Here is a 25546-nt window from a genome sequence, read left to right on the forward strand (position 1 = left end):
CCTGGGTAACCTGTTAAACTTAACCTGCAGTGTTGCTATAATCTAATTAAGAGCTTCACGTCTTACTTATGATAGGCATTCCACTCGTTTAGTACAGAATATGTCCCTATAAGTCTGCTAGAAAAGCAAACATTCAACAGGGGAATTTATATAGTGTGAGGGGCTTCATTGGCAGAGTGCTTAAAAAAATTATAAAATCCATAGTAACACCCTGCCTTTCAGATTCCATCTTTGATGATATACTTTCCCAGCATGTTGTATATGTTCTTTACATGTTGTCCTTTTCTTGTTCTTTATGGCGCTTGCATCATGCTTAATGGTTTCCATCTTTGACTCTGTTGTAGTAGCTGTGGGGTTTCATTTCTTATCACTAGTATTAGAATTAACATATTTTTTTCTGTTTTCACTCGCTCTGCTGTGCACACATGGTGATGCTTATAAGACTGAACAGTTGGCTGCCGAGCACAGCCACCATGAGGTAGCTCAGAATGTTCTTTGCCGTTTGGCTTATAAAAGTCTAAACTTTACATCTGGAAGGTGCGTAGAGGTGTCAGAGCCAAGTGCTCAAAACTGCAGGATGTAAAGATATTAAAAGTCAGAGGTGGAGGGCTGTCACTAAAGTGAGGATCCAGTTTAAATGAAACTGGTTTACTACACAAAGCCCAAGATAAAGCTTTATTACTCATCTCACTATTTTGTTAAATATACCGGAGATACAGCCAGGATGACACGAAGGAAGACACGGTCAGGAAACTCACAGACTGGTGGACGCCATAGGCAGGTTAGTGAGAAGTAAACTCTATTGCAGAAATACAGGGTGCTGTGCGCATGTTTGTAGGGACACCTCACTCAGAGGTTGAGTATGGTTTAGCCAAGTGAAAAAGGTAGAGAGACATGTTGTAAAACACCCAAGGCCTTAGAGACAAGAAATAGCCTGATATGTGTGGCAAATGATAGTTTTCAAAATGGCTGCAACATTATTTCCCATTCTACGTGCTTCTCTGACAATGTGGCTTTGATATTCCACTGGTCCAGAGCTGAATCTATATGATCTCAGATCTGAAAGTAACGCCATGCAGCTGCTAAGGCAAGGTCAGAAAAGATGAGAGAGCTTGAGATGCTTGCCCTTGGAACCCAGCCCCCATGCTATGAGGAAGCCCAGCCAGCCACTTGCAGAGGACATACGTGGGCGTCTGGGTAACACCCAGAAGATGTCCTGGTCAGTAGCTGGCATCAACCACCAAACACACGAATGAATAAGCCTTCAGATTATTCCAGACTCCAGCCTTTGCATCCTTCTTGCTCAGGCCCCAGATGCCATTCAACAGAGAAAACCTTCATTAATAGAGAAGACTTCAAGGATGGTTTGAACAGGACTCCTTTTCTACTTCTCTTTAGTTTCTCAGCTTTCCTCTTCTGGGTGTGGCTGGATTATTTCATGGTATTAAATTGCTGCAGAAGCACCAGGCTTCACATTTTATATCTTGTATTCAGAGCAAGAGAGAGAGCTCTTGGGGCACTTGGGTGGCTCAGTTGGTTAAGCGTTCAACTTCGGCTTGGGTCATGATCTTGTGGCTTGTGAGTTGGAGCCCTGCGTCGGGCTCTGTGCTGACAGCTCGGAGCCTGGAGCCTCTTCAAAATCTGAGTCTCCCTCTCTCTCTGCCCCTCCCCTGCTCAAGCTCTGTCTCTCTCAAAAATAAATAAACATTAAAAAAATTTTTTTTAAAGAGAGAGAGCTCTCTTATGCTCAACGATTCAAAACAAAACAAACAAAACAAAACAAAACAAAACTGCACTTCTCTCTGATTGGTCCTACTTAAGCCCGTTACTGGTGCTAGAGAAATTCCTTACATTGATTGGCTTAGGTCTTGTTCAGCACTCAACGATCGTAGCAAGAAGCATGCAAGTATGTTAACCAGTTTGTCAGTCAAGGCCCATGCCCAGGGCAAGGAAGTGAAATCAATCCTACCAGCCAAAATTCTGCTACACTGCTAGAGGGGAATATTAACAACAACAACAACAACAACAACAACAACTATATGTTTATATATCCAACCATTGTCTCTAGACAGCTAGTGGACCCCAGCAGTATGAAGGAGCGGCCTATGGATAGTTTGGTAGTTTCAGAGAGGTCAAACTACTTTAAACATTGTTTTTATATTATATTTGGAACATAAAATTAATTATTTTCACAGAAGTATAGACATGTTGCCATTTTTATGTTCCTAAAGATTATCCACGTTCCAATCAGTTGTTTTCTGGTGAGAATGAGAGTATAATTCTTTTGGGCTAATGTAGCTTCTCATCATTCACATTGTTTTGTCCACTTGACCACAAATTTGATGAGGCCGCATCTAATATTGCTTACTTTTACTTCCCTGGACACAGCACAGTGCCTGGCATTTACTCATAAGTACTAAGTAAATACTTGTTGAATGAATGAGTTTCCTTAATTTGCATACTTATCATTTCTATTACGGTGTGTTCAGCCTCAAATCGCAAAAATGGCTTATTGAAGGTCAAGAATAATGATGAACATGTTATATTAATGCAAATAACATAAACTTAAATAGGGGGCTGATTTCAGTGTAAATACAGGCTAAGAAAATGAATATGCTGGGCAAATAGAATCATGTAAAATAATTTGGCGTGAATAGATAAAAAATAAAAGTGTGACTGTGAGGTGTGTACATTAGTCTATATAAAATTAGTGAACTGGTGATGCTTTTACTCCTAGCTCTCAGTTCGTTGTCTATTATAGAAATACAAATATATTTATATTATATATGTTGAACGTTCTTCGGAAATCACTAAAAAAAATAGAAACAGAACGTATAACTTCTAAATCCATACAAGGAAAATGTATGGCTAAAAAACACCCAGTAATTCAAAAGGAAGCAAGTAAAAAGGAGAAAAAAAATGACAAAATATGGAATAGGTGAAACAAGTAAAAGCACAAATTGAGGTGGTTAATTTAAACTCAGCTAGTTTTATAATTACAGCAAATGTAGATGAACAAAACTTACCTTTTAAAAGGCTAGATTGAGCACTGGGTGTTGTATGGAAACCAATTTGACAATAAATTTCATATATTGGAAAAAAAACAAAGAAAAAAAAAGAAAACAAACAAACAAACAAACAAAAAATAAAAGGCTAGATTGTTGGATTGGAAAGAAATATAAATTATCGGCTATTTAAAAGAAACACACCGCCTAACACTTATGGATATAGGAAGGTTGAAATTTAAAGCATAAAAGATCTCATTCAGGGCCCCCTGGTGGCCCAGTCAATTAAGCGTCTGACTCTTGATTTCAGCTTAGGTCATGATCTCGTGGTCATGCGATTGAGCCCTGCACTGGGCTCTGTGGTGACAGCACGAAGCCTGCTTGGGATTCTGTCTCTCTTTCTGCTCCTTGCCGCCCCCCAAGACAAACAAACCTTTTAAAATCTCATTCAAATTTTAATAAAAAGAGAGCTAGTGTAGTTACATTAACATTGAACAAAATGGACTTTAAGGCAAAAAATATTTCTAAAGATGAGAGTTACCTCATAATGTCAAAAACATCACCTCAAGTAAGATGTGTCAGTTTTTAATTTGTATGCATCTAATAACATGCCCTTAAGTATATATAGCAAAAATAATAGAACACAAAGATAAATGGACAAATCTACAATCTTAGTGGGAGACTTTGAGCCTTTCAATAATTGATAGACCAAGCTCAGGGGGGGAAAAAAAAAAAAGAAGATAGATGATTTGAACAATATGCTTAACAATTTTGACCTAAGCTGATATATATATATGGCATAGTTAGTCACCTTTCAGAAATAAGATGGAACTATCAGTCAAACTCTGGTTCAGATGTTGATACTGATGATATCACACATACTAACAAAACATGAAAAAGTTTATTACTCACATAATGGGGCCACATACTTGGAAACCAAACAACACACTTCTAAATAACCTCTGGGGTCAAAGAATAAATCACAAGGAATTTTAGAATATATTTCAAAGAATATGGTTCTTCTCTGTGCCCCCCCTCCCCCCTGCAGAAAACAGAGTAGAGGGGAATACTTTCCCACTTGTTTTATTAGGCCAACTTAGCCCCGATATCAAAACCTGAAAAAAGATACAACAGAAAAAATAGTACAGACCAATATCCTTAATAAACCTAGACACAAATACCTTTAAACAAATACTAGCAAATAAAATCTATTAGTATGTTAAAGGATATAATTCTATTATTCCAGTAATGCAAGGTAGGTTTAACATTAGGAAATTGATCAATGTAATCAATAACACGAATAGAATGAAGGAAAAGAGCCATATGATAAGGAAAAGAACCAGTTGATGCAGAACAATATTATACAGAAGTCAATATTTATTAATGATAAAAACTCTCAGGAAACTAGTAATAAAAGGAAATTTCCTCAGTATAACAAATGCAATCTATATAAACCCACAGCTAACCTTATAATGGTGAAATATTGAACACTTTTACTGTAAGATTAGGAACAATGATAAACACTCTTACCATTTCTGTTAAACACTGAACTGACAGTACTAGCCTGTGCAATAAAGCAAGAAAAAGAAAAAAGGGTATAAAGACTGGAAAGGCAGTTGTAACATCATATTTGTAGACTAAGTGCTTTTTCATGTGGAAAATCCTAAGGAATCCACAAAAGAAACTGTCAGAATTAATAAAGCATACATATGAGGTCAATATAATATATTCTCATTGTTCACTGTAGTTATGTTCTACAAAGTTGCTGGGAATAGCAAATTAGTTATTTTCTCCTAAGGAAAATAGAGGGTTAGATTCCTGCGAGCCTCTTAGCAAATTTTTGTCAATCAATCAATATGTAACCTTATTTTATTTAGGGGTTTTTTGCTTGTTTGAAGACATCTTTTAAAATGTATATTGTTGATTTATTAACATTGAACTCATGGCCAACAGCATTATAACTCATGCCTGAACAAAGCTTATCTGACACATGTATTTTCCCTGTAAGGTACATCGCAACCTTTTTGTGCTTAGAAACATGAGAAAGCAGTTCAGCATGATCCGTGGGGCCATTTTAAATAACAAAGTTACCAACAAAAAAAATAATAATGCAACAAAGGTGACACTAACTATGCCATGAAAAGGACACTTGTTTACATTATGACAACCAAAAAGAGAATGTTACCTTCCTTGACATTAGCTGGAAACATGTGCTCATGTTGGATGGCTCAAATTTTTCATCACTCTTGCTCATGTCTGTGAATGAACATGAAAATACTGTGGGTATTGATTTTGGGGTTACAAATAAACTTTAGCAAGGAGGTAAATTTGCAAATACAGAATCTACGAATAATGAGGATCGACTGTAAATAAAAATAAGTTGTATTACTATATGTTAGCAAAATAATTAGAAATGAAAATTTAAAATACCTTTAAAATATTTTTTAAAATGAAATGCTTATGAATAAATTGATTTCAGAATAAAATTTAAACTGAAACCTAAACAATTTTGCTGAAAAAAATGATAAATAAAGAAATATCTTGTATATGAATAAGATTCAATATTATGAAGATGTCCATCTCCCACAGTTCATTTATTGATTCAATACAATCCCAATAGTAATCCCAAGTCTCTTTCTTTAGAGAAATTGACAAGCTAATTCTAAAATTTATATGGAAATGCAACCACCAAGACTAGCTGAAACAATTTGTTTTTTTAAGATTTTTTTTTTTAAGGTTACTTATTTTTGAGAGAGAGAGAGAGAGAGAGAGAGCGTGCAGGGATGGGGCAGAGAGAAAGGGAGACACAGGATCGGAAGCAGGCTCCAGACTCTGAGCTGTCAGCACAGAGCCCAACATGGGGCTGGAAGCCATGAACTGTGAGATCATGACCTGAGCCAAAGTCGGATGCTTAAATGACTGAGCCACCCAGGTGCTCCTAAAACAATCTGCAAAAGGACAAAGTTTAAGGAGTTATATCACCTGATTTCAAGACTCACTACAGAGCCACAGTAATCATGACAGTGTGGTATTTATGTAAAAATAGAAAATAGAAACGAATAGTAAGTTTAGGAAGAGACTCATATATATTTAGGTCAGTTGATTTTCAAAAATAATTGTCAAGGCAATTCAATGAAGAAAGGCACTCTTTGCACCAAAGAAAATGAAGTTTGACCACTGCTTCACAGCATTCCCAAAAATTAATTCAAGAAGGATCACATTTCTGAATAACTAAAACTATAAAGCTTCTAGAAAAAAAAGCAGAGAATATCTTTGCAAACTCGGGGCAAGCAAACCATTTTAGAAAGAACATTAAAAAGCACTTGCCATAAAAGAGTTGATGAATTGAACTTTATCATAGTTCATAAAAAATGTAGTATGTCTAGAACATATAAATAATTCATAGAATTCAATAATAAAAAGACAATTCAAATTTTAAAGATGGGTACCGGACCTGAACATTTACTCCACAAAAGAATATGTATAAATGACCAAAAAGCCCATACAAATGTGATGAACATCAGTAGACATCAGGAAAAATAAAATTAAATAGATAAATAAAGGTGGCTAAAAAGCCACACTAAACACCTAAAAATTAAAAAAACAAAAAAGCTTCACAATAACAAATGTTAGCAAATATGTGGACCAGTTGGAACTCTCTATGCATTGCTGGAGGGAGTATAAAATACAACTACTTTGTAAAAGTGTATAGCAGCTCCTTATAAAGTTAACTTTAAAACTGTTCACGTCCACTGAACAAAAAGTCTCGTGTAACAATGTCTTTATTCGTAACAGCCCTAAGTTAGAGACAACCCAATAGAATGCATAAACACATCATAGTATCTTCATACTATGCTATAAAAAATCATCAATTACGAACATGTGAAACTATATGGGTGATTCTCAAAAACACTATGTTGGGTAAAAACAGCCTGGCACAAAAAGTGTACATACTCTATTGTTACATGTATAGAAGTTCTAGAACAAACAAAATTAATCAATGGTGAAAGAAATTAGAAAAATAGTTGTTCATGGGGAGAGGCAAGGACTGATTCGAAGAATTTTCCTGAAACAATTAAAATGTTTTATATCTTAATCGAGATGTTGAACACACTTTCAAAATTAATCAAATTATACACTTAAGTGCATTCCACTGTATAGAAAATTCATCTTTTAAAAAGGTCCTAGAACAGTCTCTTCTGGGCAGACACACACTTTGCGTAATATAATCAGATTGCAAATATGAAAATCTAATTGTCATTGTTGTATGTGGAAGAACTGGAAGTTGTATTCTCTGCTATGGGAATGCCAGCTGATACAAATCACTTCAGACAGCAATTTGGCAATATTTAATATAGTTGACTGTGTGCATATGACCCAGAAATTCCACTAGTAATTGTGTACTTCCTAAACTCACACATATATTCAAAGTATATTCAAAGCATATATATTCAAGTATATTCAAAACGGCATTGTATGTAATAGTTATAAACTAGAAATCAGTCAATACTCACCAATAGGAAAATGGATACATAAACCCCATATGGGACATACAACTGAATAGCAAACAGCAGTAAAAAAAAAGGGATAAAATAAAGTAGGATTGCTCCCATCATTTATGTTTCTGAGTACCTTTACTCAGAAACAGAAAACTGAATGGGGGGAAAAAGAAGGCACAGAAAAATACACACTGCGTGATACCATTTGTATAAAATTTGAAAATAAAAAAATTCAATAAACTCCCTATGCATAAATGCACAAATACAAATGCTATGAAAACATGAATGAATAATGAGCATACAATTCAGAATAGTGGTTACCTCTGGGGAAGGAATGAAGTACACAGAGGCTCTATCTTGTGAAGCTTTATTTTTATTTTTATTAAAAAAATTTTTTTTAATGTTTATTTATTTTTGAGAGACAGAGACAGAGTGTGAGCGGGGAGGGGCAGAGAGAGACAGAGAAAGACACAGAATCTGAAGAGGCTCCAGGCTCTGAGCTGTCAGCACAGAGCCCGACGTGGGGCTGGAACTCACAAGCCGTGAGATCAATGACCTGAGCCGAAGTCGGACGCTTAACCAACTGAGCCACCCAGGCACCCTGTGAAGCTTTATTTTTAAAATCTAAAGCAAGTGTGGAAAAATATTAACATGTTACGATTGGTGGTGGATACAGGGTATTTATTTGAGATACTACTACTCTACATGCATGTCTATATGTTGAAATATTTCAAGATAAAGAAAGGGAAGAAGTCAACTTTCCAACTCAAGCTTCCAGAGACTGGGTAACGGATAGATACATAGTTTCATTGTCTCCTGAAGAGAAAGTGCAAACTATCCCATTGCCCAAGAAATACAGGAGTCATGTATTCTTTTGAGCTTTGAGTATACTTTAGCTCATTTATATACCCTCACTCTCTTTCCACAAAGGATTTAAGGTAGCTTGCAACAAAAGACACAGACATTGAGCCAGGAAAACATAAACATCACTAGAAAATCAGGATCAAAGATAACAAATATTTCACCCATACTGGTTAACCACGGTTGCTGTGATCAAATTTCAAACTTGGCTCTGAACTTCTTGGCAATAGCACCCAGCATCTATAGCTGACCCAGAAAAGCAGGTTACAAAAACTAACCTTTGTTCTTCGAGATTTAAACTTAGTATTTTCCTAAGCAGTCTTTCTGTATTGTTTTGCATTTTGCCTCGCTGACTAGTCAGGTTCTCCTTTCATTTTTGTTCTTTTGTCCTCCCTGGCTCCCATCCTCCTTCCCTCCCTTCTTTCCTTCCTTTCCTTCCTTTCTTTTCATTCTTTCATTTATTTGGTTCAGATGCCAGATCCTTACAACGACCAGTGGTTATGAAAGCGGGTCCTATCTATTATTGGTTGGCTGAAATACCCTTAGGTGAGGTCTTCAACCTCTCTGTGCCTCAGTTTTCAGATGTTCATGGGATAATTATCACATGTATATGACTGTTGGGAGATTAAATGAGATAATGCATGTAAAGAGCTTAGAATAACACGAGATCTTAATCGATCTGAGTTGTTGTTATGATTATTGTTAGTCAGTGGAGTACCTGAATCCCGGTGGATTCCCTGCCCTGGCCGGGAATAGATGAGGATCAGGGTAAGGCTTGGTGGTCTCACATGCCAGGCCTTCAGTGGAGGGAAGCTCGGGAAGGGGGAGGCTGATACCAGCACCATCCTCGGAGGGTAGCACGGTTAACTAGCCTCAGATCCAACGGTACACCTACCAACCATCCCCACATCTAGCAGCACATTTAACCACTTAACTGCTGAGCCAGGACATGGGGGACAGTATCTCTCCAAATGGGGGGACACTAGCCATTTTTTGCTTCTGAGGCAACCACAAAGTTGTTTCCCCTTGAGAATGCTTTTGGAAAAAAGGAACCCTTCGGCACACACTAGCCTAGATGGCCTCAGACTGTGGGGTGTGTATTTCCTCCTTTCCTACAGACCCATGGAAAGCCCCACGTAGAGAGGACAACTCGTTCCAGGGATCACCACTAACAACATAAGACCCTCTCTGGATTCCAGACCCAGTAGACTCGGGTCCTCTTGTCCTTTCATCTGGGGATTATCTACACCTAGGAACTCCAGTAAGCAAAATGGATTGGTGGGGGGGTGTTGAGCTGGAGGGGATAGGAATTACAGGGGAGGACACAGCCATTGGGAGTTTGGGACCAGGCAAAATAAGGATTCAAGAAATAGAAATCAATCAGTGTGGATAGTGGGGGCAGACAAGAGAGAGCTCAGGTACAACGGGATGAGAGACCAAGCGACTAAAGCTGGGCCATGAAAAGATGTGGTTTCAGGAACAAGACAGAAAGCCTATGACTAGGCCTGAAGCAGAAGGTCTGGGTAGAGCCCCTGTGCCTGCAGGCTTGCTGCCAAGCCACTGAGTGCTGACCCAAGGTTCTTAAATTCCCAGAATAACCGGGGAGGGCCAAGAATGCATGTGAATATGAGGGTCAGATGCCTTTAGCATCAGGGATGGGAGGGCCAGGGGAGAAGAGGCAGCATTCAGGAAGCCAGACAGATGACTTATTAAACAGCCAGGCCATTCACCTGCAAAACCTCGAGTGAGCAAGCTCCCCACATGCCCAAGGTGTCACAAGCTCTGGCCTTCCCTACTTACTAAAAGCCCGTGAACAAGACATCTTTGTTTCTCTTCTCAACATCACCCGCTAGGTGGGATCTCATTTCCATATCAAACAAGATAGGCAACCCCCCCTCCCCCGAGAGAAATCACCCTTTACCAGCCAGATGAGAGATGGTTCAGATTTTAATTTTGAGAGACTGCAGGAGCATCAAGAAACCCTAATAGTTGTTCCCGTCCAGGAGCACCAATTCTGTGGTTCAGTCTGTTTCTAGAAGAATAGCTTCATTTACTGGTGTTCACTGTGTGTGCCAGGTATTATGATACATGCTTTGAATGCTTCATCTCATTTGCTCCTCACGACACTGTTATAAGCTGGGTAGTATTATGAAGCAGGCGTGGTTCAGATAGATCATAGGCATGGAAACTGGTAGCTTGAACACCAAGATACAAACCCAGGACAGCATGACTCACAAGGTCACGTTCTGAAACGTTATGCTAATCACCTAACCTTGACCACTGCCTCTTGGGCGAGCTCGTAAGGAGGTGGGTGTTTCTCAGAACTGCACAAACAACTTACCTAGCTTCCTTCCAAGCATTTCTGTATGTACTCTGGAATACATCTGTATCTCTGTCATCCTGTAACTTCTGCTGTTTTCCCACATCCTGGTGGTCCTGCCAGGCAAAATCTGAGCAAACTGGAGAATTCCAATTTATTGACCTGTAAGGTTGTTTTGCTGAAGTTGTATGATCTCCAGCTATGGTAATGGGCTCACGACACCCTCCTCACCAGCATGAACTCGGGCAAACCCCTGCTTACGTCTTAGTTACCTGTTGGAACTTCAAATGGAATCAGAAAAATTAGAACCTTTCACCCATGAGTTTCTAATACTTCTGAGGTACAGGTACACATGCCTACCAGAAAAAAAGAGCCCCCAGAGTGGCTAGCAACAGAAAGAAACACCTTTCAGAGAAGCAGACTTACTGATCTGTCACTGCATTTTACATTGGCTTGGGATTCCTTCAGACAGAGCATTTTCTTCCTGCCCCCGTTGTACTCATTTTCATATTTTCTGCCCACAGTGAGCCCACGAGTCCCGGTGGTGCCCTGAGGACGCATCCCTGGAAGAATGGCGCCTCCTCCTACATAAGTGAAGAGAAGGGCTCCTACTCAGCTCAAAAGGAACATAACATAAATATGACAATTCTGACTGGAGGAAGGACACAAACAGACGATTTTTTTTTTTTTTACTAATTTATTAATAAGTTTATTCTCCGCTCATAAAAAAGAACATATTTTTGGCTTTGAAATCATGACATAAAATAAAAAGGCAAATAACTGGAAACTGTCAGCTGCGGGTAGGTAGAAGCAACCGACGCCGAAGCAGGAGCGAGCACGCTGCGTGCCCTGGGCTAGAGCAGGGGCACCGGTCGAAGCAAAAACCGCAGACGCAGTGCCAACTCAAGGCCCAGCTATCTCTAGAGACTGCCTAGTTCCCAAAGGTGGCGTGGTCAGCTTACACAGGAAGCTAATCCTCTTTCTCTCTCTCCTTCCTTCCTTCCTAACCTTTAACTACGAGAACAGTAGGCAATAATGCTTTGATGCTAGTCTTTGTAGTTTGCGGGACAGTGTCGTTTTAACATGTTTAACCTACTTATTTTCAACCTTCAAAAACACAGAGCTGCTAAAATCAACTGGAACTACAAGCCATTTCTATTTTTGGTCAGTTATCTGCTGTAGGCAAAGCTTCATATAGGAGTTTTTATTGCGGATTTCTATGACTGCGTCCCTAACAAGCTCGATGAACATCTGCGGCCAGAGCTTCTGCAGAGCCTCGTTCTTCATGTTGATGTCCGTGGCTTCCTTCACAAGGTCCTCCATATACATCTTGCAGAATTTCTTTTTTTCCTTTATTTCCTGTTAAAAAAAAAAAAAATGGTGCATGGAGTCATAACCCAAGAGCCAAGGAACAAGGGGCTGAACCAGACTAACTTGAAACGATCTGTTCTGAGCCTCATCCTTCGGAGCAGAAGTGCTTTCCTAGACACTCTTGACACAAAGCCCTGCTTGAGTAAAGCCAGCAGTAGGGAGTTCTCTACTTCCCAGTCCACTCCTACCTCTGGTGGGCAGCTCTGTTGGAAGTGGGTTTTGATCGGAATCACTCAGATGGTAACAGTGATTACTTTGTTGGTAGACTTTCTCCTTTCTCAGTTAAGACAGGTTAGTTCACATAAGACAGATGAATGCAGAGGTTCATGGCTTGTGGTGCTAAATGTATCATGGCACTGATACTGACAATCTTAATTGGTATGAGGTTAGTTAATATCCATATACATACTTGAAATACCCATATGCTAAATTTAGTCTGTATTTTAAGAAATTGTGTAGTGGTACTACACTGATTTATTAGCCTAGACCACTTGGACAAAGTTGGGAGAACGTGTACAAGCAGGAAGAGGAGATATACATAAGCCAGGGACCCAGAACTTGGCCTTGAGAGAAACAGTGCTCCCACTCAACTTCTGGGTCTGGAAGCCTGCAAATGAAAAACTTGGGTCCAAAACACCATAGAGAAGCTTTGGGCCCGAGGCTACTCAGGCACTGGGCCCCAATTTCACAACAGAGGCTGAAACAAACCCATTTTCTTCAATATAAGAATTCAACATTTATTTTGGCTATTAATACTTGTGAGGAGTATCGAGGCATTATGATGGAAAGTGCCACAATACATATGGAAAAATTAATGGAACAGATCAGACAGTCAGAATTATAGGAAAGCAATTTACATCAGTGAAAGAGAAAAGAAATAATAAATGTCAACGAGACAATGGGCTTAGCTTCTTGGAAAAGAATCTACTCAAACCTCCAACTCATAAACATACCAAAATAATTTCAAGATGAATTAAAGAGTTAAATTTAAAGTATCAACAGGGGTGCCTGGGTAGCTCAGTCGGTTAAGCGTCTGTCTTCAGCTCAGGTCATGACTTCACGGTTTGTGAGTTCGAACCCCCGGTCAGGCTCTATGCTGACAGCTCAGAGTCCGGAGCCTGCTTCCGATTCTGTGTCTCCCTCTCTTTCTCTCTCTGTCCCCTCCCCTGCTTGTTCTTTCCCTCTCTCTCAAAAATAAATAAACATTAAAAAATGTATATTAACAGATATTGTCATTAAAATTATACTTTTAAGGACTTGTAATAACAAGGAAAACACATTACAATGTTAAATGGAAAAAACAAAATTAAAATTTGAGGTTTAAAAGAGGTTGCGTTATACATGTGTATGTATTTGTCAAAACTTAGCAAGCGTACATCTAAGATTTTAAGATTTGTGTATCGTCGTGTGTAAGTTTCACCTCAGAAGAAGAAACTATGTAAAATACTGAACTCTAAATGATATGTATGCTGAAATATTTAGGAAGAAACATGCTAATGTCTGCACTTACTCTGAAATGAATGAAACACTATAAGGGGTATTGGTGGTAAAGAGAGGATGGGGAAATGTACACGTGTGAGACAAGCACGTGCACTGTAGTACAATGTTAATGACAGAATCTAGGTTGGGGGTAGGGGTGTTTACTGTAAAATGCTTTCAACGTCGCTGTATGTTCGAAATTTTCAAGAAAACGTCAGAAAAAGTATACGGAAAATTTTTGGAAGAAAATATACTCCAGTATCATTAAGATTGCCTTTGGGTTGTGAGATGACAAGTGCTTTTTCCTCCCTTGTTCTATTTCTCTTCCTTTTCCAAATGTTTACAATTTTTAAAACCACCAAAGATGTTTTAGATTCTTGATTAATTAACATAAGTTAATGATGAATCACAATTGTCGCTAACTTTCCCTGACAAAGACATATTTTAGAAATTTTCTTATGACATGTAAGAGTTCTCTAAATAATCACTCACCATTCAGGGGTCAGCATACTGACCTGATTTAGTTCCTATGCGAAAAACAACCGGTCACGAGTTGACCTCTCGTAAAAATATGTACAGATTGTGATGGGCGATAAATAACAAATGGTTCCAGCTGGCTACTTCTCCGAGGAACCTAACTTTCTCTAACTCTGAAATATGGTCTGGGACTCAGTCACCTGCACTAAGTTAGCTTGCTGATGAGAACAGCATTGAGCTGTTCCCTTTTAACACTCAGTAAATCTGGGCTACGTAGGGACTACCAAGGAGAAAGACAAGTGTGAATCGCTGGAGGTCGATCACTAGCCGAAACGAGCAATATTTTACAACGTGCAATACATTTACACGAGGAGAAGGCCCACAGCGTATTTAGTGAATGCCTCTTTTACACATTGCTAAGTTTCTTAAAACACAATTTTGAGTCTTTTAAGGAAGAAAAGTTCTAGCAGTAAGACTGGAAAGTTACCATAGTAATGTAGGGATAACAAAAATTTAAAGAATTTTTATATGACATACTTTGTTAAATAACTTATACAAAATACAAATTAAATTTTTCATAATTGGCATAGTGCAGTTTTTGGTTTTAAAATTTCTTGCTATAGCTCCTTTCCATTACTTCTTTATAGACATGTTGCTACAGAATTGTCTCTGCCATAATAACCCTTAATTTAGTAACTGTTTGAAGGCAGTTTTACTTCATCATTTCTTCTCTGCTTCAAGCCAATTACTCGCATCTCCATGAAGTGTGCTCTATACTCAGCAGGGGTCTGCCAGGGCGGCTCCCTCTGCCTGTCCAGAATGATCCTGTTAAAAGCACATTAGAGATACCTCTCTTGCCCTGACCCGTCAAGGAGTTACTGCTCTTTGAATAATGCTTTTTCCACTCTCAAATGCTTTCATATACTTATTTTTTTCTTTCCCACAATATCCCTGTGGGGTTCATAAAGAAAGTATTATACAAGTTCAATCCTGATGAGATGAACCCTAAACAATGTTGTTTATTTCACTGGACTACGATTTTGTTGTCAGGAAGATGGTTTGGAAACAAAGTAGGTCAAAGAATGGGATTTGCTGTAGAGCCATTTTAGCTGTAACAGTACTTGTACTAGGATATAAGCTATATCTCCATTCCACAAGTGGGAAACTGAGGTCAACAGAAGTTGAGGGGCTTGCTCAGGATTAGGTATCATCTACTAACACTTACTTAGAGAAAACTCTAATCTAGTCCTTGAAGGACCTGCAGGCTGGTTGGAGAGACGGGCCCACGATAGGAAAAGCTAAGCTAACTGAGAAACAGTAAACCGTAAGTGAGTGCTGAAGGAGATTGTTTAGACAACAAATATAGTCGGTGTTCGGAGAAGAGAGAGCCCTTTACGCTGGGGTGGTCAGAAAGATTTCAGACAGCAGCATGATTTACTGTGAAAGAGTCCAAGGTCAGTAATCAGGAGGTCTGAGTTCTAGAGGCAGCTCCGGCAGTAACTCACCGTGCAGTCCCGAGTAGTTCCTCTGAGTCTCCAGTTTTCCTCATCTGTCTAAGAACAGGACTGGAATCGTTCGTTCCTTTCAGCTGTCTGATTCTATGTTGGTCTTAAATCTTTCTTAGAACAAGTTAGGAGAAAGGATGGACAGCTACCAGGCAACAGAATTATACACGTCGTCTGTGTAATTATACATGTCATATGTATAATGGAGGGGTTTGCTTACCCTGACTTGTGAGGCACTCACTACAATTCATTCCCTCAACAACTCAGGACCCACGAAAGAGAGAGACTGAGAACTCTGTACTGCAGTGATTTAAATATTTTTCAAAAGGTAAGAAGGAGGGTATATAAGGTTTTATAAGTGAAAGCATGCTAGGTTGTGAGTCAAGAGAGTGATTAAGGGACTAGGGCAAGGTCTTTCAGGTAGTAAGTGGTAGAATCAGGGGCTCAAATCCAGGTCTCCAAGTGGCCAAGTGTTCTGTACAAAATATTATATGGCTTCAGATTTCTTCTCCCTTTGACATTTCTCAAAACAGGAGTCAACATTCCCTGTTTTTAATTCTTGGTTGTTTATTTACTCTTTAAACCACTTTGAGACTCTGATTATATGACTCCACTGAAACCACTCCTGCTAGAAACCTACGACAATGACCTTGATTGCCAAGTTTATGACATTTTTTCTTGTTTGTGTCCTGCAGGTGTTAGAAAATCATAGCCCACCCGATCAAGGTCATAAAGATTTTCACCTATTTTTTCAATAATAACCTTAAAGTTTTGCTTTTCATACTTGGGTTTTTATTAGATCTAGAGTTAATTTTTGTTGCATGGTGTAAAGCAGGGATTCAATATGTAGCTCTTATTTGAGACTCAATTTCCTAACTAGCATTTATTAAACTGTCTGTACTAATCTATAATACTTCCTATCTATATCCCCATATACATGGGGTATATGTATTCCATATACATGGGATAGTTCTGGATCTCGATTGTATTCTCAGATCTATTTGTCTATTCTGACACTGCCATAATTACTACAGCTTTACAACAGTACTTGGTATCTGTTAAGGTAAGTTCTCCCCACTTTTACTCTTGAATGTTTTAGGTTCTTCCTTCCTTTCAAGTCACCACTAATTTCTTTCTCTTGCCTCTTTGCATTGTCTGTACTGATAAATAATAATGGTGATATTGGCCATCCTTGTCTTGAAGCTGACTTCAACGGTACATTAGGGTTCTATTGCAAGTTACATCACATTTGGTGGCTTAAAATAGCACATATCTATCATCTCACAGTTTCTGTGCACGAGGAGTCCATGCACAGCTTAGCCGGGTGCTCTGCTCAGGACTTCACAAGGCTGTAGTCAAGCTGTTGGCCAGGCTGTGTTCCTTTCTAAAGCTTGGGTCCTCTTCTAAATCTTGGTGATTGTTGGCAGAATTCAGCGCCTTGCAGTTGTAGAACTGAAGCCCCACTTTCTTGCTGGCTGCCAGCAGGGGTCTGCTCTCAGCTCCTAGAAGCTTCTTGCAGTTTTTGGCCACGTTACCCTCTCGCATGGTGGCTTACTTCTTCAAGGCCAGCAGTAGAATCTCTTATGGAAAGACTGAATCCTCTTTTAAAGGACCTGCCTGATTAGGTCAGGCTTACCCAGGATAATCTCCCTTTCCAACTGATCAGAGACCTTAATTGTATCTGCAAAATCCCTTTACCCTTGCCACATTCCATTGGTTAGAAGCAAATCACATGTTTACCTGCACTAAAGAGAGGGGATGATATCAGAGTGTGGATACCAGGGGGATGGGAATCACGGAGACCATCTTACTCAGAATTTTGCCTGCCATTAATGCTAATGTTTCTAGAGTTTCCCCATCAAGCAGGATGTTTGCTATCCATTTCCATTTATCCTATTTGCCGATTAAAAAAAATTAAGAATAGATGTTCAATTGTGTGAAATGCCTTTTTAATGTCTACAGAAGTAATCTTTTCACCTTAGATCTATCAATTTATTAATATTTAATCTTCCTTGCATTCCTAGAATAAACCACACTTGGCTGTATGTTCTGTTACTCATTTAATGTTCTGCTATAGTCCCCTTGATACTCCTCCTCCTTTTTTTAAAAAAAATTTTAATGTTTTTATTTATTTTTGAGAGAGAGAAAGAGACAGAGAGACAGAGAGAGAGCGCTAGCGGGGGAGGGGAAGAGAGAGAGGGAGACACAGATCCGAAGCAGGCTCCAGGCTCTGAGCTGTCAGCACAGAGCCCAATGAGGGGCTTGAACTCCCGAGCCATGAGATCATGACCTGAGCCAAAGTTGGATGCTTAACTGATTGAGCCACCCAGGCACACTCCCCTTCCTTTTTTAAAGGATTTTTGTATCATCAATGTTTTTAGATTTCTGGTATGGCTTTTCTTTTTCTGCGCAATCCTGGCAGGTTTTAGATGTAATGTTATGCTGTCTGCAGCATAAGTGTTCCTTCTTTTTCAATACTCTCGAACAATTTAAAAATCACTGGAATTGTCTATTCTTTATAGAGTCGGTTGTTCTCTCTATGACATTGTTCTTGTTTTGCATGCAGCTCTTTGATATTTTTCTAAATGTCTTTTGTTGAGATTAGTGTTAATTTTTGACTCATAGAACCAAGTGCCTTCAAGAAAAGGACTCACAATCCTGCCAGTTTGGCTTTCATTCTCCTCTTTTGGCCACATCAGGAAGCCCCTTTTGTGCAAAGATTAAATTCAGTCCTTTCACATAGTCCTCTTACTACCCTTTGTAGTCTCTTCTTTTCACACCATCTACCTCAATCACTGTGCTTCTGAAGAGTGAACTGCTCGTAGCTCCTGGCTCTCTCCTTGTCTTTTTACACTTTTAATGCCTTTTATTCATAGTGTGCTATTTCTCAGAATTGCCCTTGTCCCTCTGCATATAGCTACATTTTATCATTTAAGACTGAGATCAGGAAGCTTCTTCTCTAGAAAGCCTCCCTTGACCTGGATAAGATAACCCTCCTCCATTCTCTTGATATACTGATTTATAGTCATCCCTGTGGATGTCTATTTCTTCCATTAGAATGTGACATCCTGGGGCGCCTGGGTGGCTCAGTTGGTTGAGCGTCAGACTTTGGCTCAGGTCATGATCTCATGGTTTGTGAGTTTGAGCCCCGTGTCAGGCTCTGTGCTGACAGCTCAGAGCCTGGAGCCTGCTTTGGATTCTGTGTCTCCCTCTGTCTGCCCCCCTCCCCCCCCCAACATACTCTGTCTCTCTTTCTCTCAAAAATAAATAAACATTAACAAATAAAAAAAAAAAGAAAGAATGTGATATCCATGAGGATAAGGACAGTGACTTCTACAGCCCAAGTAGTGTGTGACATGATTTTTGAGTGAGTGAAAGCATGACTGTAGGGAGGGAGGACTTCAAGGTATTCAAGTATCTGAAGAGTTTTCATGAGAAAGAGACTCAATCTCTTTTCTACATAAGGCGGTACTAGGATCATGAAGTAAAAGTTATTAGGTGGCAGCTTTCAGCTTCACATGGGTAAGAATTTCTTCACCAATGGATATCGCTCAGAGATAAAGAGCCACCTCGTGAAGCAGTAATCTTTTTTGTGTCAGGAGAGTTTAAAGCAGAATCCGAACATCTTTTAGGATGCTATAAAAATATTGTTACATTGAGTTTTCAAGGTATTTTCAAGCTGTAACCCTTAGAGCCCTATGGGTTCCAAAGAGATGCTTCAGGATTGGGCCTGAGGGGACTGAGATGAGGGGAAAGGAAAGGAAAGGAATAGAAGATCCAGTCAGTTGAAGCTCTGAAGTGTCCTTTCCCTCGACAACAACAGCTGGTCTGCTGTTTTTGCTTTGTTTTGACATACTGGGTTTTCGGCTACAATATGGTTTGAATAAAAAGTCTCATAGCTCTTAACAAAACATCTGAAAACCACTTGCCAGGCCATTTCCCTTCCATGTATATATAAAATGTATATATAAAATGTGCCTTGCACATAAAGATGCTCGATCAGTGCTTCCTGCTCTGTCTTGCTCTCGTGCCCTTTAGTCCCCTCAAAATCTCCTGCAGCATCTTCCCATTCTGTTGTTATTTAAAGGATTTGTTCCTTCAGCTTTCTTAGGAGTTCCATCAAGACAGGCACTGAATACTTGTCTTCTTTGTAGCTCCTGCAATACCCTGACATGGCATTCCTCCAATAAACCCCCGAACACAAAGAAGTAAAGAACTAGTTCCAGTTTTTCTGGCTAAGTAGCTACAGTGGAAACAAGATAGGTTAAAATTATATTACACGACTAAGGACACAGGAGTTAATGGTGCAGGAGAATGAAAGAAGAGAATTAAAACAGCAAGGACGCGAGCAAAGAGAACAGGAACGGAGGTTCTGCTGTGCCCTCTGCCAATCCGACACGGGCTAGTTAAGTACTCACAGGGAGCCTAGCTATCCCTTCTCTTAATTCCGAGAGATCAGAACCTTTGGTCCACTTTGGTCTAGGTTTTTGATACAGATTCTTTTGAACATTTTTTTTCTGCTGAAATAAAGATACTGGAACTATGGGCTCTACTTCCTCCAAACACCTTGGTGCCTACTGTCTCCAGCTGTATATAGCTTTACAGAACAAACAAAAAACGTTATCTTAACTGATTAAAGGGAGAAATGTACAACTGCCAAGTCCCAAGCCATGTGGGACATATCCAGGCACCAGATTCCAAAGATTGACGGTAGTTTTACCTCTAGCCGTTCGTTATAAAAGTCTCTTGTGGTATAATTTAGCGTAGCACGGTTTGTGTTTTCTCCTACAAGTCTTTTGCTATCGTTATTTTCTTCATTGACAAGACCTGGTTTTTTCCCTTTGGGGTCTAGCAGATACCGGAATTGCTTCTTTCTGTAGAAAGACAGTAAAGAGATTTAGTTACTGGTGAGATTTATTAAAATGTGTCTATTTTTGTTGACTTTAGAGGGAAGCGTATGCTCTTAGGAATGTTCGTTTTATGAGTTTGAGTTATTTATTTGAACTTAGCTCAATACCCCAATCTTTCTACTTATTAAGCTACTCAACCCGAATTCTTTTGTTTCATAACTACCAATCAGCAACATAAACATGTCTCAACCATTTCTACCTTAAAGAAACTCTACCTTAAAGAAATCAGTACAAAATTTAAATAATTACAGAGTACAAAACAACGCAACTGAAGATGTAGTAGGCCAAAGTTTCTAAGTCGTTATCTTCCATAAAACATACAGTAATCTCTTACAAATGACACAAATAGTTCCTAATTCCATTATGCAGCTTGGTAGTATTACTCATAGCTAGAAAATGGCATGGGATAGTGGTTTAAGTTTAGGCGAAACAAAATAAACAAAATCCCCAAACTTCCAACTGTTAGCATAGTGAAATATAGGAAATAACGAACCTGGAAACTTCATTTGATTATGAAGAACATACACAGTGCTCATAGCATCACTGGCAGACCCATAAGCCTGGATAGAGAACAGCAACTCAGCTCTGGTGAAAGTCGATTTCTGGTTTCTGCCAGACTTAAGCTGTCTCTAAAGTGAAGTGATACATCTACTTTATTGCAAACTGAACTAAAGATTGGGAGGAGAAGAGGAATAGATCTTTTAAATTTTGTCTTCCTTTTTCCAATTTAAAAGTGTAAGACAGTTGGGGCGCCCGGGTGGTTCAGTCGGTTAAGTGTCCGACTTCGGCTCAGGTCATGATCTCGCAGCACTGTGGGTTTGAGCCCCGCGTCGGGCTCTGTGCTGACAGCTCAGAGCCTGGAGCCTGCTTCGGATTCTGCGTCTCTCTCTCTCTCTCTCCATTCCCCTGCTCACACTGTGTCTCTCTCAAAAATAAACATTAAAAAAAAATTTTTTTAAGTGTAACACAGCAATTTTAGAAATTTTAAGGAGTACACATTTTGAAAAGTATAAAGAAATAGATAAAAATTACCCATAAATCTATAGCTCGTACATCTATATATATGTATAACACTGTTCACATTCAATATATTTTTTTGCAGGCTTTTTCTATGAAATTTTATAAAAAGTTAAGATCCTATTAAACATCCAATTTTGTGTGCTTGTTTTCACTCAATGCTATATAATACACATTTTCTATTTAATGAATGAATAAAATTCAGTTGTGATGTTCATCAATTTACCTAATCGGGCCCTTTTTTTTTTGATATTTGGGTACTATAATATTCTCACTTTTATAAAGAAGAAAGTGAGTAACATGTATATCTTTACCTACATTTTATTTATTGACTTTTTAATTATAAAAGCAATGCAAATATATATTTTATATCACTTAGTCTTTTCAAATAATCAATTTTCCATTAATTCTGTTATTAATATCATTATTTCTTTTAACTTTTAGGATTATTTTACTGTTTTTATTCCCCTAACTTGTTTAGATAAATGTTTAGCTCATTCATTTTCAGCCTTTATTCTTTTCTTTCATAGCCATTTCAAAGGTTAAAATGTTCATTTAGCATCACTGTAACAATTCTACAAGTTTTGAAATGTGGTATTTTTGTTATATTTCAGTTCAAGGTAGTTTCCATTATAAAACTGTCTTTCACCTGTGGGTTATTTAGAAATGTGGGGTTTTTTTGTTTGTTTGTTTATTGATTTTTGAGAAAGAGAGTGAGTGGGGGAAGGGCAGAGAGAGGGAGACAGAGGATCCGAAGCAGGCTCTGCACTGACAGCAGAGAGCCCGACGCGGGGCTTGAACTCACGAACGGTGAGATCATGACCTGAGTCAAAGTCAGACGCCTAACTGACTGAGCCACCCAGACCCCTAGCAATGGACTTCTTAATTTCCAGATATATGGGAATTTCCTGGTTAACACTGAGTAATTGAGTTAAAGCTTAATTGTATTGTGAACAGAACACATTGTCTACATAAATCCTTTGGAATCTGTTGATAATTTCCTTACGGATAGTATTTGGTAAATTTTACAAATATTCCACGTATACTTGAAAAGAACATGTGTTCTACAGTTGTTGGGGCAATGCTCTCTGAATGTCCATTAAGTCAAATTTGTTATTCATGGTGCTCAAGTATTTTATATCCTTTTAAAATTACTCAAAAGTATATTGAAACTTCCCCCTGTAATTGTGGAGCTGCAGTCGTGTCAATTTTTGGTTTGTATGATTTTTAAGGCTATGCTAATAGGTGCATACAAATTAAATTAGTAAATTTACCTTAACATTTGCAATGATTTGAACTTATTATCATTTTGAAATGATTCTCTTTATTTTTAGTATTGCTTTACACCTGAGTCAATTTAGTCCTCAATGGCTGTTCTGTTTTTATTTTGGTTACCATTGATGTTTTTTTATCTTTTCTCTTTTATTTTTTTAATGTTTACTTAATTAATTAACTTATTTTTAAGTTTATTTTATTTATTTTGAGACAGAGGGAGCACGCATGCACGCACATGCACCAGCAGGGCAGGGTCAGAGAAAGAGGGAAACAGAGAATCCCAAGCAGACTCCACACTGTCAGTGAAGAGCCTTATGTGGTGGGGCTCAAACTCACGAAGTTTGAGATCATGACCTGAGCAGAAATCAAGAGCAGGATGCTTAGCCCACTGAGCTACGGAGGCACTCCTCACTTTTTTACTTTCAAACTTTATGTAACCTTATGTTTCAGATGTGTCTCTTGTTAACAACATATAACTGAGCTTCATTTTTTACTCAATCTGACGATCTTTGGCTTTTAACCAGAACAATTAGTACATTTGTGTTTTATCACTGAGGTCATGCATGATCTCATGGTTGGTGAGTTCAAGTCCCGTGTCGGGCTTGGCACTGACAGTGTGGAGCCTGCTTGGGATTCTCTCTCTCCCCCTCTCTCTCTCTCTCTGCCGCTCCCCTGCTTATGGGCTCTCTCTCTCTCTCAAAATAAATAAATAAATATTTAAAAAAAAAACAGATACAAAAATCACCTTGTTTACTGAGAAAATCACACTGGGATTGTTGATTGGAAAGTTAGTAACTATATGATTTAATTAAAATAAATTGACATCTTTATTAAGCCTCAGAATTCATTAACAATGTAAACCTCTCCATTTTTTAGACACTTTTTTTATTCCTAATTTCACTGTTTATTTCATAGTTATTTTGTGTCAGGTAGATTTCCTGATGTTTTACAGTTTTTATTGCCTCTATAAATGGGATACTTTTTCTAATACTATTTTCAATAATTTATTATTTTAATGAAAAAATACCAATTATTTTTGTATCTTGATACAGTATCTGGTTTCCTTAGTATATAATCTGATCAGTTATAAAAAATTTAATGGTTGAGTTCTTGGATTTTCCTTAGAAAATGGTCTTTATAAAGAGTCAATTTTTGCTTTTACTAGTCAATTATTCTTTTTTCAATTTCTTATATTTTTTTAAGTTGCTTTGTCTTTATTAATTTCTTGCCTCCATTTTTTTTTTTTTTTACTTTGGTGTTTTTCTAGCTTTCTTGAGTTGAAAGCCTCATTCATTAATTTCTAATCTTTCTTGTTTCCTAACAAGTATATTAAAGATATATCATTTCCTCTCAGTACAGTCTTAGCAACATCCCACAGGCTGTGACAGAGTTCTCTTGTTATCAAGTTCATTTATATGTAATTTATGACTTTGGTTTTAATTTATTCTTCTATTCCAAAGAAAGTACTTTTCAAAATTATTTTTTAAAGAAGGAATACAATATATAATATATATTGTATATTATATATACAATATACAATATACAATATAATAATAATAAAAAGAATAAAAAGAACAAAACCCAAAAAGGTAATTCGAGCAGTATCTATAGACATACGGTGAAAAGTAAACTTCTACACCCTTTGGAACTCTTAGTGTCCTCAGTTCAACTCCCAGAGACAGTCATTTTTAAAAAAATCAAACATTTAAAAATAACATACGGATACCTTTGAAACATATGCCCCATTTCTCATAAATTGTAGTATACTATGTAAGTGTTCTAGAACTTGCATTTTTATTTTCTGAGACATCTTACAGACTGTTTCATATCAGAACCTCTAATTATTTTTAGAGTTGCAAGTCATTAGTCCTTTATTAGTGGAAATTTAGTGAGTTTTCCTATTTTTGCTACGCTGCAGTGAAAATCCTTACACATATATATTTGTGCTCATGTAAAAACCACCATCTGAAGAAGATTCCTTGAAGTGAAATTACTAAGTTACAGGGCATGTAAATTTAAAATTTGTTAGGTATTGTTAAATTGCTATGTAAAAGAGTTGCCTCAACTTATACCATGGACAGTGTATAGGAATTCTGTTTCAATACGCTGTATGTGATCAAACTTTTAGTCTTTCCCCGCAAAGGTATCTCACTGTTTTAAACTTTTCATGTCTGTAACTTTGAGGTCAAACATCTTTTTTAAGTTTAAAGGAACTTGTATTTTGTTTTCTGGGTAACTGCTTTTCCTGTTTCTTTGTTTTTTTAATTTCATCTGAGTAAATTTTGGCTCACTATTTTCTAATTTTATGCTGATTACAGAAAGTAATCTGTTTGAGTATGCTTTTTGGGAAACACAGAGATCTTCTTTGAGTTTAATATATATCCAATTTTTGCAAACATTTCATAGGTGTTTGAATAAATTTTTTTTCAGAATTGGGAATAATATTCTGGGAATATAATTATAAATATATTTAGTTGATAAAGTGTATTAACTGTGTTATTCAAATCCCCCATATTCTTTTTTATTTTGGCTTATTTGTCTACTGATCAAATAGATTAATATCTATCACAATAACTGTGAATTTGTTAATGTATACTAGGATTTGTTGATATATTTAGGAGCTTAGTTACATTAAGCTTCATAATTATCATCTTTTTTGGTAGATTATAGCTTTTGGTGTCATCAATTTTATTATCACTAATATTAATATTCCCAGATTTGTTACTGTTGTTGGCATTTGCCTGTTATATATTTTCATTCCTGTATTTTCAAACTTTATATATTGCTTTCTTTAGGGGTATTTCTCAAATACAACATGTAACTCAAT

The 25546-nt window shown here is 37.8% G+C and overlaps 1 protein-coding gene across 5 annotated transcripts in view; it reads right to left on the bottom strand.

The window, feature by feature from the left end:
• Positions 1-11352: 11352 nt before the first annotated feature.
• The window catches only part of LRRC49 (leucine rich repeat containing 49), a 145327-nt gene continuing 131133 nt past the window's right edge, over positions 11353-25546 (bottom strand). For 2 of the 5 annotated variants that reach the window (XM_058737204.1, XM_058737206.1), the window contains 2 exons: positions 20238-20391; positions 11357-12044 (listed from right to left, as the gene is read on the bottom strand). In XM_058737204.1, coding sequence (XP_058593187.1) covers positions 11841-12044; positions 20238-20391 — 358 coding nt within the window. In that variant the 3' untranslated portion in view covers positions 11357-11840. Of the gene's footprint in view, positions 12045-20237; positions 20392-25546 lie in introns of all 5 variants that reach the window. The other 3 variants (XM_058737201.1, XM_058737202.1, XM_058737203.1) reach the window with 3 other exon arrangements.

This window comes from Neofelis nebulosa, chromosome 7 (assembly GCF_028018385.1).
Source record: "Neofelis nebulosa isolate mNeoNeb1 chromosome 7, mNeoNeb1.pri, whole genome shotgun sequence".
Lineage (NCBI taxonomy): Eukaryota > Metazoa > Chordata > Mammalia > Carnivora > Felidae > Neofelis > Neofelis nebulosa.